The following is a 15,710-nucleotide window of genomic DNA, read 5'->3' as shown; positions in this document are numbered from 1 at the left end:
GGGAATCCTTTCCCCATTTCTTGTTTCTCTCAGGTTTGTCAAAGATCAGATGGCTGTAGATGTGTGGTATTATTTCTGAGGACTCTGTTCTGTTCCATTGGTCTATATCTCTGTTGTGGTACCAGTACCATGCTGTTTTGGTTACTGTAGCCTTGTAGTATAGTTTGAAGTCAGGTAGCGTAACGCCTCCAGCTTTGTCCTTTTGACTTAGGATTGTCTTGGCAATGCAGGCTCTTTTTTGGTTCCATATGAACTTTAAAGCCGTTTTTTCGAATTCTGTGAAGAAACTCATTGGTAGCTTGATGGGGATGGCATTGAATCTATAAATAACCTTGGGCAGTATGGCCATTTTCACGACATTGATTCTTCCTATCCATGAGCATGGTATGTTCTTCCATTTGTTTGTGTCCTCTTTGATTTCACTGAGCAGTGTTTGTAGTTCTCCTTGAAGAGGTCCTTGACATCCCTTGTAAGTTGGATTCCTAGGTATTTTATTCTCTTTGAAGCAATTGTGAATGGAAGTTCATTCCTGATTTGGCTCTCTGCTTGTCTGTTACTGGTGTATAAGAATGCTTGTGATTTTTGCACATTAATTTTGTATCCTGAGACTTTGCTGAAGTTGCTTATCAGCTTAAGGAGATTTTGGGCTGAGACGATGGGACTTTCTAAATATACAATCATGTCATCTGCAAACAGGGACAATTTGACTTCTTCTTTTCCTAACTGGATACCCTTGATTTCTTTCTCTTGCCTGATTGCCCTGGCCAGAACTTCCAACACTATGTGGAATAGGAGTGGTGAGAGAGGGCATCCCTGTCTTGTGCCAGTTTTCAAAGGGAATTTTTCCAGTTTTTGCCCATTCAGTATGATATTAGTTGTGGGTTTGTCATAAATAGCTCTTATTATTTTGAGGTACGTTCCATCAATACCGAATTTATTGAGCGTTTTTAGCATGAAGGGCTGTTGAATTTTGTCAAAAGCCTTTTCTGCATCTCTTGAGATAATCATGTGATTCTTGTCTTTGGTTCTGTTTATATGCTGGATTACGTTTATTGATTTGCGAATGTTGAACCAGCCTTGCATCCCAGGGATGAAGCCCACTTGATCATGGTGGATAAGCTTTTTGATGTGCTGCTGAATCCGGTTTGCCAGTATTTTATTGAGAATTTTTGCATCGATGTTCATCAGGGATATTGGTCTAAAATTCTCTTTTTTGTTGTGTCTCTGCCAGGCTTTGGTATCAGGATGATGTTGGCCTCATAAAATGAGTTAGGGAGGATTCCCTCTTTTTCTATTGATTGGAATAGTTTCAGAAGGAATGGTACCAGCTCCTCCTTGTACCTCTGGTAGAATTCAGCTGTGAATCCATCTGGTCCTGGACTTTTTTTGGTGGGTAGGCTATTAATTGTTGCCTCGATTTCAGAGCCTGCTATTGGTCTATTCAGGGATTCAACTTCTTCCTGATTTACTCTTGGAAGAGTGTAAGTGTCCAGGAAATTATCCATTTCTTCTAGATTTTCTAGTTGATTTGCATAGAGGCATTTATAGTATTCTCTGATGGTTGTTTGTATTTCTGTGGGGTCAGTGGTGATATCCCCTTTATCATTTTTTATTGCGTCTATTTGATTCCTCTCTCTTTTCTTCTTTATTAGTCTTGCTAGCGGTCTGTCAATTTTGTTGATCTTTTCAAAAAACCAACTCCTGGATTCATTGATTTTTTGGAGGGTTTTTGTGTCTCTATCTCCTTCAGTTCTGCTCTGATCTTAGTTATTTCTTGCCTTCTGCTAGCTTTTGAATGTGTTTGCTCTTGCCTCTCTAGTTCTTTTAATTGTGATGTTAGAGTGTCAATTTTAGATCTTTCCTGCTTTCTCTTGTGGGCATTTAGTGCTATAAATTTCCCTCTACACACTGCTTTAAATGTGTCCCAGAGTTCTGGTATGTTGTATCTTTGTTCTCATTGGTTTCAAAGAACATCTTTATTTCTGCTTCATTTCGTTATATACCCAGTAGTCATTCAGGAGCAGGTTGTTCAGTTTCCATGTAGTTGAGCGGTTTTGATTGAGTTTCTTAGTCCTGAGTTCTAGTTTGATTGCACTGTGGCCTGAGAGACAGTTTGTTATAATTTCTGTTCTTTGACATTTGCTGAGGAGTGCCTTACTTCCAATTATGTGGTCAATTTTGGAATAAGTGTGATGTGGTTCTGAGAAGAATGTATATTCTGTTGATATGGGGTGGAGAGTTCTATAGATGTCTATTAGGTCCGCTTGGTGCAGAGATGAGTTCAATTCCTGGATATCCTTGTTAACTTTCTGTCTCGATCTGTCTAATGTTGACAGTGGAGTGTTGAAGTCTCCCATTATTATTGTATGGGAGTCTAAGTCTCTTTGTAGGTCTCTAAGGACTTGCTTTATGAATCCGGGTGCTCCTGTATTGGGTGCATATATATTTAGGAGAGTTAGCTCTTCCTGTTGAATTGATCCCTTTACCATTATGTAATGGCCTTCTTTGTCTCTTTTGATCTTTGATGGTTTAAAGTCTGTTTTATCAGAGACTAGGATTGCAACCCCTGCTTTTTTTGTTCTCCATTTGCTTGGTAGATCTTCCTCCATCCCTTTATTTTGAGCCTATATATGTCTCTGCATGTGAGATGGGTCTCCTGAATACAGCAGACTGATGGGTCTTGACTCTTTATCCAGTTTGCCAGTCTGTGTCTTTTAATTGGTGCATTTAGTCCATTGACATTTAAGGTTAATATTGTTATGTGTGAACTTGATCTGTCATTATGATATTAACTGGTTATTTTGCTCGTTAGTTGATGCAGTTTCTTCCTAGCCTCGATGGTCTTTACATTTTGGCATGTTTTTGCAATGGCTGGTACCGGTTGTTCCTTTCCATGTTTAGGGCTTCCTTCAGGGTCTCTTGTAAGGCAGGCCTGGTGGTGACAAAATCTCTAAGCATTTGCTTATCTGTAAAGGATTTTATTTCTCCTTCACTGATGAAACTTAGTTTGGCTGGATATGAAATTCTGGGTTGAAAATTCTTTTCTTTAAGAACGTTGAATATTGGCCCCCACTCTCTTCTGGCTTGTAGAGTTTCTGCCGAGAGATCTGCTGTTAGTCTGATGGGCTTCCCTTTGTGGGTAACCCGACCTTTCTCTCTGGCTGCCCTTAAGATTTTTTCCTTCATTTCAACTTTGGTGAATCTGGCAATTATGTGTCTTGGAGTTGCTCTTCTGGAGGAGTATCCTGAATTTGAATGTTGGCCTGCCCTACTAGGTTGGGGAAGTTCTCCTGGATGATATCCTGAAGAGTGTTTTCCAACTTGGTTCCATTTTCCCCCTCACTTTCAGGCACCCCAATCAGATGTAGATTTGGTCTTTTTACATAATCCCATACTTCTTGCAGGCTTTGTTCATTTCTTTTTCTTCTTTTTTCTTTTGGTTTCTCTTCTCACTTCATTTCATTCATTTGATCCTCAATCGCTGATACTCTTCTTCCAGTTGATCGAGTCGGTTACTGAAGCTTGTGCATTTGTCACGTATTCTCGTGTCATGGTTTTCATCTCTGTCATTTCGTTTATGATCTTCTCTGCATTAATTAGTCTCGCTGTCAATTCTTCCACTCTTTTTTTCAAGATTTTTAGTTTCTTTGCGCTGGGTACGTAATTCCTCCTTTAGCTCTGAGAAGTTTGATGGACTGAAGCCTTCTTCTCTCATCTCGTCAAAGTCATTCTCTGACCAGCTTTGATCCGTTGCTGGCGATGGGCTGCGCTCCTTTGCAGGGGGAGATGCGCTCTTATTTTTTGAATTTCCAGCTTTTCTGCCCTGCTTTTTCCCCATCTTTGTGGTTTTATCTGTCTCTGGTCTTTGATGATGGTGACGTACTGATGGAGTTTTGGTATAGGTGTCCTTCCTGTTTGATAGTTTTCCATCTGACAGTCAGAAGGACTGTCTGTTGGTCTGTTGGAGATTGCTTGAGGTCCACTCCAGACCCTGTTTGCCTGGGTATCAGCAGCAGAGGTTGCCGATGATAGAATATTGCTGAACAGCGAGTGTACCTGTCTGATCCTTCCTTTGGAAGTTTCCTCTCAGGGGTGACTCCACCCTGTGAGGTGTGGGGTGTCAGACTGCCCCTAGTGGGGGATGTCTCCCCGCTAGGCTACTCAGGGGTCAGGGACCCACCTGAGCAGGCAGTCTGTCTGTTCTCAGATCTCAACCTCCGCGTTGGGAGATCCACGGCTCTCCCCAAAGCTGTCAGACAGAGTCGTTTGCGTCTGCACCGGCCCCCGCTGCTTCCCCTATTGGACTTCAGCTGTGGGCTGTCCCCAGAGGTGGAGTCTACAGAGACAGGCAGGCTTCCTTGAGCTGCTGTGAGCTCCACCCAGTTCGAGCTTCCCAGCAGCTTTGTTTACGTATTTCAGCCTCAGCAATGGCGGGCGCCCCTCCCCCAGCCTCGCTGCTGCCTTGCGATAGATCGCGGCAGACTGCTGTGTTAGCAGTGAGGGAGGCTCCGTGGGCGTGGGACCCTCCCGGCCAGGTGTGGGATATATTCCCCTGGTGTGCCTGTTTCCTTAAAGCGCAGTATTGGGGTGGGAGTTACCCGATTTTCCAGGTGTTGTGTGTCTCAGTTCCCCTGGCTAGGAAAAGGGATTTCCTTCCCCCTTGTGCTTCCAGGTGAGGCGATGCCTTGCCCTGCTTCAGCTCACGCTGGTCAGGCTGCAGCAGCTGACCAGCACCGATTGTCCGGCACTCCCTAGTGAGATGACTCCAGTACCTCAGTTGAAAATGCAGAAATCACCAGTCTTCTGTGTCGCTCGCACTGGGAGTTGGAGACTGGAGCTGTTCCTATTCGGCCATCTTGCTCCGCCCCCCGGTAAGTTATGATTTTTAAAAATAACCTGACCTCGAGTCTAGAATTCTCTGTGAGTTCCCAGTGGACTTCCTCTGGTTTCTTTTGATATATTATCTCTTTCTTCTATGGATTTTATTTGAGATTATAGGGTTGAAACTAAATCTCTGGATATTCCCTTTTCAAGTCCACTTTAGACTTTTTTCCTGAATTGTTTGAAATCTGTTTTTCCAAAGTCTTAGCACATATGTGACCACATCCAGTTTTTCCTTTGCCGATAATCACTGCTTCTAAGTGTCCCAAGTAGTTTTCACTCACTAAAAGTGGTTCTTATAATCCAAACTAAGACTGACTCTAAATAACCCTGTTTTTGTGACCAGTGGCTCCGATAGGTTTGGTGTACATGACAGCTTTTGTTTTGGAATCTCAGAAAAGTAAGGGTTTTCTATGAAGAGGTCAAAGTAAAAACAAGATAATAAGGAATAACTAACTCCCCCTCTCCCACCAAAACAGTTTAAGTTCAAGGGACTACATAGCTCAATGGGAAATGAAATTCAACCAAGACTCTAGAAGACTAAGTAGAGTCCAGGGGATAAACAGCAGTAGAGTTGGGAGAGGACACTGCCTTCTCTTCCTTAAGGAACATGGAGGTCCTCTGAGGGCTTGGGTAGTCAAGGGAGCTTGTCAGTGCTTAGCAGAGCCATCCTCACGGGCATCTCTGCAGCTAAGAGGATCCTGGCAAAAAGATGTGAGCAGAGCATTTCCTTCTGGGTTCATAGTTTTTCGGGAAAGTGTGTACCACCATGATGTACAGTGACACTCTCCCTCTAGCAGGTGGGTTTCTTTGAATTAGAGTTTAACTTCATCTTGGATTCCAATCAGGTGTTCCTCTTCCTCACTTGGTATCACCCATGAGGTCACATTTACCCTGGTATTCCATGAAAACACTATCACCCACCTTCTAAATAGCCAATGTCTTAAGCATTGAGTCTCATTGCTGTATCAATATTTTAACTGTGAAATAGTACATCTTTTCTACTAATAGTTGACATCATATTCTCTATAGTAATTAGATTATGGGTATTTCTATTCCTTTTTTTGTAATCAGTTTAAATTCTTTTTGAAATGTTAAACTAGTCTTTGGGAAAACATTTTTTGTCCCAAACTTAGGATATACATTACTTCCTCATTCTTAAATTTTAAAATATGTCTACAAATTTATATCTCATTATTTGATACCATCTACATAGCTAGTTTTATCTTATTTCCTCCTTTCTTATAAAATGACAACTTTCAGTGATGTTAGGTAAACACTGACTGTATGTCTAAGTCCTTCAGTCTCCTGCCTGACTTCATAGGTCCCAAAGGTACCTCTTAGATTTGTGTTTGTGTTAGAGAGTGTCCACCATCTGTCAGCCTCATGTTGATTCTTCTATATCCTTCTCTTTATCAGAGTAGTAGGAAGACTGCAAAATACATTTCCCCAAATCCCTTGCCAGCTGGCATCCAATGGAGGGCAGGACATGAAGCCTGGAGGGAAGAAGCCATTTAAAAAAATTATTTTCTGCTTGCACCTATGGCAATGCCAGCAGCAGCAGCCACATGGACAGCAACAGTAGTCACAGCAACAGTAGGATGAGCAGTTTGGGCAAGAACATAGAAGCAAGGGTGCCTGGTGAGTGCAGGTTCCTGAGGTGCTGCTCAGGGAGCAGTTCTCCAAAGGAAGCAGCCTCTATAGCACAGTGTCCATGGGCTGTGGGTAAAATCATTTTCCTTTTTGTCCTCCAGCTCTACGTGCAATCATAGTTTAGTGCAATTGCCAATGCTTGGACAACCTAACCCTCCTTGTTTTACTCCTCTAACCCATTTCTGTATTTTCATAACAGATTCCTTACAGTAAATGCCCTCTGTCAAACACCCAGATCTGTTACTGTTCTCCTGATTGAGTAGGGTCCAATGCAAGCTGGTAGGAATTTCAGCATGTGTGTGCAACATCAGCAGATGCAGTGCACCCAGAATGAATTTCATCATATCCTGGAAAAACATTTGAGGAAGACTCGATTGACAATGTCAACTCTGCACACAACTGTTCTTTATCTCTTGGTAAAGAATCATCAACCTCTCAGATCCAGTGAAAGATTTCATGTTATTCACTGGCATTTATAGACACTTGTTTGTGCTGTGCTTATTTCCCAGGAGGTCTGCATTCAAATTATTGGGGAAAAAATGCAAGACTTTTGCATCTGTTGAGCCCTTTCTTCTTTAAGACATGTGATTCATCACTCTCATCTCCCTGCTTTTTTCTTCCCCTTAGTCTCCTAAGAATTTTGAATGTGTTTTTTTTTGATATTTCTTCTTCCCTTTCCTCTAGGAACTCTTCGTCTTTGCAGATAAGCTGGCATTCAGAAGGAGGACACTTGAGAAATAAAGGAAGCCAGTAGAATAATGCTGTCACAGAAGAAGGGATGAGGTCAGTGTGGACTCTAGTCTTATGCCACAGGTTCATTATCATCATATGTAGCCTCTAATTAAGATAACATATGGAGAATATCTTACTCCTCCACAAAATGAAAAGAAACTTAGCTTAAAGTATGGAATAATTTCATGTTACCACAGTCAAAATCATGCCCATACCTCTATATTCAGGAATTCTTCCTTCATCATCCTAAGCAATGGGGAAGGGGACTACTGACTCCAAATTTTGGAAATATTTATGTCATGGCCCATTGCCCTGATGGATTTCTTGACCTTTAATATTTAGAATCTCAGCCTGTATGCGTGTTACTCCACCATATCTGCATAGAACACAGATAACGGTAGATTTAGAAGATGACACTTGATTAGGCACAAAATTTGGAAGAAAAAATATCAAACTGTGTAGCTGAATGTTACCCAGAAGTGAAGAAAGGCATGCAGCCAGATTTCCCCAGCTCTTTGTTTCATCACATGATGTTGCTTGGATATCAGCGTATCAACAGGCTTCCACCACCACCACCATATGAACAGAGTCCGCATAAGAAAACTACACTGAATATGAATGCCAGCTTTTAAAAGTGGGGGAACTACAGTATAGGGTAAGTTCTTTTTAGGCAAATCTGTGTTTTGTTTCAGATATATTATTTTATAGATGTTTTTCTCTCTGAATTCCATGAGTATTTTAATCAAATTGTATCAGGTATAGGCCACTTGAATAGGTAAATTTATTCAGCAGTAGCCCCAGAAAAGCATACATGAATTGTTGCCATAAGAAAGAGCATCCGTCATTTCCTTATGCTATTTGAGGAGACAAGAAATCTTTTCAGCTTGAAGCATATTTATTCTCTGTTCTACAGATCTGGAAAATGGGAGGAGGGTTATTGAAATGATTTGAGTACAGGATAGAGTATAAGCGTCAATCACAGAGATTATTAAAAGAATATATCTTGGTTGGTATGGTTTCTGGAGTGCACACATTTAAAATATTTATAGTTTAATTTATACGTTTATATAGCAGAAACAGTACACACAGAGATGTTGACTAATGTTTTCCTAATAAATTTCTCTTCTGGAAGAATGGAACCTTTGACGTGTGAACTCAAACGAGTCTCCACACGTATTACAATACTCCTTAAGCATGTGTGTGTTTGTGAACCTATGTGTGCCTATGTGTTTGTGTGTCTGAACATGCATGAAGGTTGGGTAGAGAGACAAGAAACTGGCATAAAGTGAGAGCATTCTATATTCACGATTTCAGTGAATCAAACACCCAATGGGGTAGGCATTGTAACTGCTGTCGTAAGGATGAGAGGGCTGAGGCTTATGGAAGGAAAGAAATTCAAGTCTTTCTAGTTCTAAAGGCCATACAGCCTCTATTATAGTTTATTTTCTTCAGTGAGTACATGGTGCAGGTATTGATAATAATCTATGTTTAGCAGATTGTTACTATGCTTGATTTGCTGTGGTCTTACTTTGTATAATTCAGTAATTCACACTGCTAACAAAGACAAAGGAGTAAGCAGAGGGGAAAATACTCTGGGTTTGCACTCTGTGACTTGGCAACTGATTCCAATATGTCTACTCTTGCTGGATTGTTAAATTCATATTATTATACACCCTTCAGACTCTAAACCCTAAATCACCAGGAAAGGAGACTTAATCATAGCAAATGTGACTCCTTTATTCTGTGTCTTTGTCATGCAAGTAGAAACATGACAAGTTTAATAGTTTATTTTATAGTACAATGCTATAAAATTGCACATCTAAATTTGCAAGAAGTGGAGAATGATGTAAAGGCATACTATACTATCATTAAAAATCATATTTTTAAGGAATACTTAATGATCTGAGAAAGCGCACAAAACTTATAAATTATGATCTCCCTTTTCTAAAATTACACACAATGTACACAGAAAAAATAAATAAATAAGAGGAAAGTGAAACTCAGCATGGTGCCTCATACCTGTAATCCCAGCACTTTGGGAGCCTGAGGTGGAGGATAACTCGAGCCCAGGAGTTGGAGACTAGCCTGGGGAACATAGGGAGAACATTGTCTGGGGAACATTATCTCTACTAACAATTTAAAAAATAACTGGGTGTAGGGTGTGTACCTATAGTCCCAGCTACTTAGGAGGCTGAGGTGGGAGGATGGCTTGAGCCCAGGAGTTCAAGACTGCAGTGAGCTATAATCACACCACTGTGCTCCAGCCTGGGTGATAGAGTGAGACTCTGTCTCACAAAATATATATAAATAAATAAGTAAAAGGAAATCAACCAAATACTAACAATAATTGTAGATAGTTAGATACAAGTTGAGTATGCCTTATCCAAAATGCTTGGGACCAGAAGTGTTTTGAATTTCAGATTTTTTTTTTTTTTTTTTTTTTGATTCTGGAAAATTTGCATTATCTTTGCTAGTTGAGCCTCCCAAATCCAAAAATCCAAAATCCAATATGCTCCAATGAGCATTTCCTTTGAGCATCATGTGGGCACTAAAAGTTTTGGATTTGGAGCATTTCAGATGTTGGACTTTTAGATTTGGGATGCTCAACTTGTATGAGTAATCTTATTTTCTTCTTCAATTTTTAAATTCTTCCAAATCTTCCAAAACAATATATATTACTTTTAGAATCAGATATGATAATCGATCGTATTTAAAATTATCAAAAAAATTACTATTATAAAAATAGCATGCTCTACAACCCACCTGTTCCAAACAGTTAAACAGAAAGACAAGGACTCTGAATTATTCCTTAACTTCATAAATAATTAATAATTATTTTCATAAATAAAGGGTGAGACTAAGAAAAGGTGTGGAATTAAGTAGTGTGGTGATGTCCAATTACTTGGAAATGTGAGCAAATGTTCCTATCCCTTAGAACAAATTACATTTTTAAAAATTCATTCACTTGCTACTTATTTACTTAAGTGTGTCCCCAAAAATGGTTGAGCTACAAGAAATTTTATGCTATGCTTTGTTGTTTCTTGGAGGTACAGGGTAAACGATGGGACAAAAGTGGAAAAGACAACAAAAGCTCTGGAATGTTCCACAGCTTCCTTTCATTCGAGTTCCTCACTCCATCTATGACACTTCCTTACTAAAGGTATGGCCTGCCTTCCTCTCTCTTTCTTTCCTTCCTTCCTTCCTTCTTTCTTTTTTTCTTTCTTTTCTTTTTTCTTTTCTCTTCTCTTCTCTTCTCTTCTCTTCTCTTCTTTTCTTTCTTTTCTTTTCTTTTCTTTTCTTTCTCAGATAGTGGCCTGTCTGTCCTTCAAGGTCTCAGGACTTTTTCTGCTGTCTTTGTTTACCTAGTATTAGGAAGAATATTTGTCCCAAAATAAGCCCTTGCTGAATGTTAAAGGTCATGTATGAGTGAATGAATGAGCACTTGGGTAACCTCCTACACCCGCCCCATTTCAGGAGCTCTGGTAGATGGTCACCTCTTCATGGCTGACCCACTGTCAGCGATGGGAAACTTACTAATTGGCCACACTGTGGCTGCCTTTTGAAGAGCTCCTTTTAGTCAAAGTTAGTTAAAGCCATTCTCATAAATAGGCTGTGAAAATTTCAGTTCTCTCCTAAAACCTCAAGGAAGGATCAACAACACGGTAAAAATATTAGTAATGTTACATGCTACTTCTCATTTAGGAAGTTTAGGGTTTTACTAAGGAAAAGAAGTAGACATTTTTTGCTTTGTAAAATAAAATCATCACTTTTAAGATTTTTATCTTCTATGTGAACTCCCATTGCACTTTGGAGTTCTGCTCTTGAAATTGGCTTCCAATTTTCATATTATCTTGTTCTCAATCATTTTAAAAGGCAAAATTAGTTATTCAGGAGTGGAATTCATTCTCTTCAAATATATTATCCTTTAAAATATCTACTTCAGAAACTAAAGCTGAAATAGTGTCTCAAATTATGAGGCACTTGGCTTTGCTACTTTCACTCCAGATAGATTTTTGATATTAAGGCCAAAAAGATAAAAACAAAACAAAATGCTAACTCACAAATTTCAGGCCCACACAAAATGTCTAACAGGTAAAAGTCACCTTACTCTACCTTTACATATAATTATCTTAAGTTTAGTTTTTATTGCATAGTTACTAACTCATTTTGAAAACTCTATTATTGTTTTGAATTTTTTGGCCTACGGTGAACTTATTTTATCTTGATTTTTCTAGAATGTTGATGCCACTATCTGTTTCCCTATCTGTAAAGTGAACAGAATAAATTGTTCATCTCCTCAGATTATTGAAAATTAAGAGATTGTGCATGCAAAATACATGCAAATGCGAAGACAAAATGCTGAGCACAGTATATAATGAACACTTAAGATATCTTAGGTATGTAATAGTAATTGAAGTCTTGACCCTTCTTATTTCTTTCTACCTTTAAGAAAGTAGCCTTCTAAATGGTCTCTCTACCAATGATCTCTTTCCTTGAGCCCATTCTCCAATGCAGGGCCATTTTTTTAAATGCAAATCTGGTCAGTTGAGAGTATGGTGTTTTGGGTGGGATCATTTGTTGGAAAGGCGTAGGAAGCTGTCCTGTGCTTTGCAGGATGCTGAGCAAATCCCAGGCCTCTACTCACTGAATGTAAGGAGCACCCCCTCCTCCTCCCACCAATTAGGACAATCAAAAACATTTTGCAGGCATTGCCAAATGTCCCCTGGGGGTCAAAATCATCCCTGTTGAAAGCCACTGCCTTACAGATCTTTGATGGCTCCTCATAGGATAGTTAATCCTTAAACTCTTAACATAGCTAAAAGGTTTCCATCATCTTCTCCTAACAGTCTTTTCACAATCAGACTCTATGTTCCCTTTGATCTAAAAAAAAAAAAAAAAGTTAGAATTTCTAACAGGTTTCCAGGTGTTGTGCATGCCATTTGAGAACCAGTATTCTAGTCCCTTAAGGAAACTCCTCATCTAAGACTCAGATAAGATGATCATCTCATTTAGGAAACCTTCCTTGACTGTTTAGGGAGCTTGTTTACATTCCTTGTTTTCACGGCACCTTTTTACTAATGATATAATGAACCCTTACCACATTATTCATCCATCTATTTCCCTTGCTTATTGAGAACTTTCAGTGGGAAATTTTCTACCAGTCCAGAGGCCTAGCATACTTCAGCTCTGTGTAGCTTATCACAACCTACTTTCCTCAGTAAAGATTAATGAAATTATAAGAGCCTGTAAATCCTTAGATGTCCCTCAGTTCAAGACAATTACCTAGAATTTTTTACTCACATATTTTCATCATCATACAGATTAGCAGAAGGCTGTTTAAGCAAATGAAGAGAGAAAACGCCCCAATTGTTATTTTCCAATTGTTGCACATTAAAAATATATATATGTTTAGCAAGAGAAGCCTCTTATTTCCATAAAAGTTAGCTTTGAACACATCACAATTTGAAAGCTGTGGAACGCCACAGACTCATCAAAATCACCTGTTCTGTTCTGACAGGCCCTCAACCAAGGGCAACAGCGCTACTTTTACAGCATTATGAGGATTTACAACTCCAGGCCCCAGTGGGAGGCCCTGCAGACCCGCTACATTCACAGCCTTCAGCACCAACAGCTGCTTGGTAAGTTTAACTACGTGATCCAAACTAAGCACCTAAGGAATCAACTTGTGCTGTAGCCAGAAGTCGTTTCCAGATAAATAATTCAAGTACAATGGCATCTACTGGCGTGCTATTTTATCAACCTGGTAGTTGGTTAACCAAGTTTCAAAGTGCTTATTCTTGACAATGGAAAGCAAGGTTTTATGGGTAAATTACTAGGGCTTAAAGAAATTCAAGTATGGATTGTGATAAAATGTCAACTCTCTGAGATTTGTGGGAACTTAAGTAAATCAATGGGTCTGGGCTTAGAAAACCAGGGGAGGCTCAAAGCACAGCTCAGCTCCTTGCTGTGTGCAAACTCAGAGGCTTACTCACGACAATAATAGTTACATTTATTGCTCATTGACCACGTTCCAGACATTGTGCCAAGAGCTTTACATACGATATCTCATTTTATCTCCAATTTATGGCATAGAAAATGGAAGCTCAGGCAGGTTATGTAACTTGATCAAGATCACACACAGGTAATAAATGTTAGTTAGGACTTCAAGCCAGAGCTGTCACCTCCCGAAGTTTATACATTTTCAGCCCCATCCTCTGCCGTCTCTCTTCTTCTTTCAACCTCTTTAGATTTTATGAAGCACAAATGAAATAATGGTTGTGAAAGACCTTCACAAATTGTAAGCATCAATTTACCGAAAGGCATAATTGTTGTAGTCCCTTTTCTTGGCAGGAAATGCTTTCAGTTGCTGGCTGCCCTTCATCATACTGTTCTCCTAACTCCACTAGAGTGCTTTTTAAACAAAAATCTACTCACTTGGCTTTAGCACATCTACTTTATGCTGTTGTTTTTGTATTTACACAAACGGAAGGCATGGTTTTTGCAATTGATTTAATAAAAACAATAACAATAGGTACCTTTTATTGAGGGCTTCCTATGTGTCAGGTGCTCTTCTAAGAACCTTGCAGGTATTGTATTTAACACTCAAACACCTCTATGTGGTAGGTGTCTTTATGACCTACAGTTTACAGAAGAGAAAACTAAAACATGGACAAGTTAAATAGCTTGACCAGGGTCATGCAACTATTGAATAGTAAACAGAGAAGCCGGGATTCAGTCTGGTCCCCATGATTGTCTGAAGTGTCACTAGAAGCATCATCTAATAGCTTTGTTTTTATAGCAAAATTGCATAGAAGCCCATGAATCCAGAAGCAGAAGTATTCAATGCTTAGTGTATATAAAATCCACCAGGTACCTTATCAAAATGCAGATTTCCAAGCTTAACCCTCAGAGTTTCTGATTCAGAAGGTCTTTAGAGTAGAGTCATAAATCTGCATTTTTAATTAGCATTTTGAAAAAGCATGTGGCCTCAGCCCAGTGATTCACCAGTTGGTGGTCTGCAGACTACATGTTGAGAAACACCGAGAGAGATCAAATATATCCTTCTGGTTTGAAGAAAGTTTGATATCGAAGATATCATGGCTCAAGTCCCTTTCCAAATAATTTGACATGTTAATCAATGACTGTTTATTAACTTATTGAATGAGAAATGCAAAAGAAGAAAAATACACTTCCAGTCTTCAAATATCATATAATCTGGGCATGCTCACCACAAGAGTAGAAAAAGTTGTGTACACATAAGCAAATATTTGCTGTTTTGTTTTCTCATTTGCTTTGTAAAATTGTTGATTTTGAAGTTTCTCTCATTTCTTTCCCTTAGGCTATATTACTCAATGGGAAGCCTTGTCTTATGCTCTTGTGCTTAGAGATTCAACCAAGAGAGCCTCAGCCAAGGTAGCTCCTCAAAGAACCATTTCCCAGAAAACTTCAGCCATGACAAGAAGATGTCCATCAGTACTACCTGTATCTGTGGTTCTACCTAGGGCCCAAAGTAAAAAGGGCCAAACGCTCAGGAACTGAGACTTGGCAGCATTTTCCGAGATAGGAAGTTTGCCCATGTATCCCTAGTATCTAGTGGGTACTTAGTGCATATTTGTTGAATGACAGTGAATAATATCTTTTTCTTTTTTTTGAGATGGAGTCTTGCTCTGTGGCCCAGGCTGGAGTGCAGTGGCCGGATCTCAGCTCACTGCAAGCTCCGCCTCCCGGGTTCACGCCATTCTCCTGCCTCAGCCTCCCCAGTAGCTGGGACTACAGGCACCCGCCACCTCGCCTGGCTAGTTTTTTGTATTTTTTTTAGTAGAAACGGGGTTTCACCATGTTCGCCAGGATGGTCTCGATCTCCTGACCTCGTGATCCGCCCGTCTCGGCCTCCCAAAGTGCTGGGATTACAGGCTTGAGCCACCACGCCCAGCCGACAGTGAATAATTTCTAATATAAACCCCAGACCTAAAAATAATCTCTGATTCATAAAAATGTTGCCAGCAAGACCAAGAGGTTTAAGAGCAATGGAGCCGAGAGTAAGCAAGCCTTTCCACATAACATCTGTAGAGTAAAAGGACTTTTAAACCTTTCAAAGTAAAAGTTTCCTTTGAATTAGAACCTCCTGGCGGAGCAAGATGGCCGAATAGGAACAGCTCCAGTCTCCAACTCCCAGCGCAAGCGACAAAGAAGACCGGTGATTTCTGCATTTTCAACTGAGGTACTGGGGTCATCTCACTAGGGAGTGCCAGACAATCGGTGCTGGTCAGCTGCTGCAGCCTGACCAGCGAGACCTGAAGCAGGGTGAGGCATCACCTCACCTGGGAAGCGCAAGGGGGAAGGGAATCCCTTTTCCTAGCCAGGGGAACTGAGACACACAACACCTGGAAAATCGGGTAACTCCCACCCCAATACTGCGCTTTAAGCAAACGGGCACACCAGGA

General features: G+C 40.1%; 1 protein-coding gene across 1 annotated transcript; it reads left to right on the top strand.

Moving 5' to 3' along the window:
• Positions 1-7,885: 7,885 nt before the first annotated feature.
• On the top strand, positions 7,886-14,851 carry FAM216B (family with sequence similarity 216 member B). The gene is made up of 4 exons (XM_033233799.1): positions 7,886-7,921; positions 10,314-10,426; positions 12,785-12,905; positions 14,606-14,851. Exons 2-4 carry the CDS (start codon positions 10,328-10,330, stop codon positions 14,803-14,805), a joined length of 420 nt encoding a protein of 139 aa, XP_033089690.1. The 5' UTR covers positions 7,886-7,921; positions 10,314-10,327; the 3' UTR covers positions 14,806-14,851.
• The last annotated feature ends 859 nt before the right edge of the window (positions 14,852-15,710 follow it).

Source organism: Trachypithecus francoisi, unplaced genomic scaffold (assembly GCF_009764315.1).
Source record: "Trachypithecus francoisi isolate TF-2019V2 unplaced genomic scaffold, Tfra_2.0 Contig01461, whole genome shotgun sequence".
Classification (NCBI taxonomy): Eukaryota; Metazoa; Chordata; class Mammalia; order Primates; family Cercopithecidae; genus Trachypithecus; species Trachypithecus francoisi.
The sequence above is the reverse complement of the archived record's forward strand: the minus strand, read 5'-3'. Positions and strand labels throughout refer to the sequence as shown.

Excerpts from the sequence above, each read along its gene's own strand:
- FAM216B (XM_033233799.1), top strand. The coding sequence starts at position 10,328 with ATGGGACAAAAGTGGAAAAGACAACAAAAGCTCTGGAATGTTCCACAG. Across the intron at positions 10,427-12,784 it reads ATGACACTTCCTTACTAAAG|GCCCTCAACCAAGGGCAACA; the intron begins GTATGGCCTGCC and ends CTGTTCTGACAG. Across the intron at positions 12,906-14,605 it reads TCAGCACCAACAGCTGCTTG|GCTATATTACTCAATGGGAA; the intron begins GTAAGTTTAACT and ends TCTTTCCCTTAG.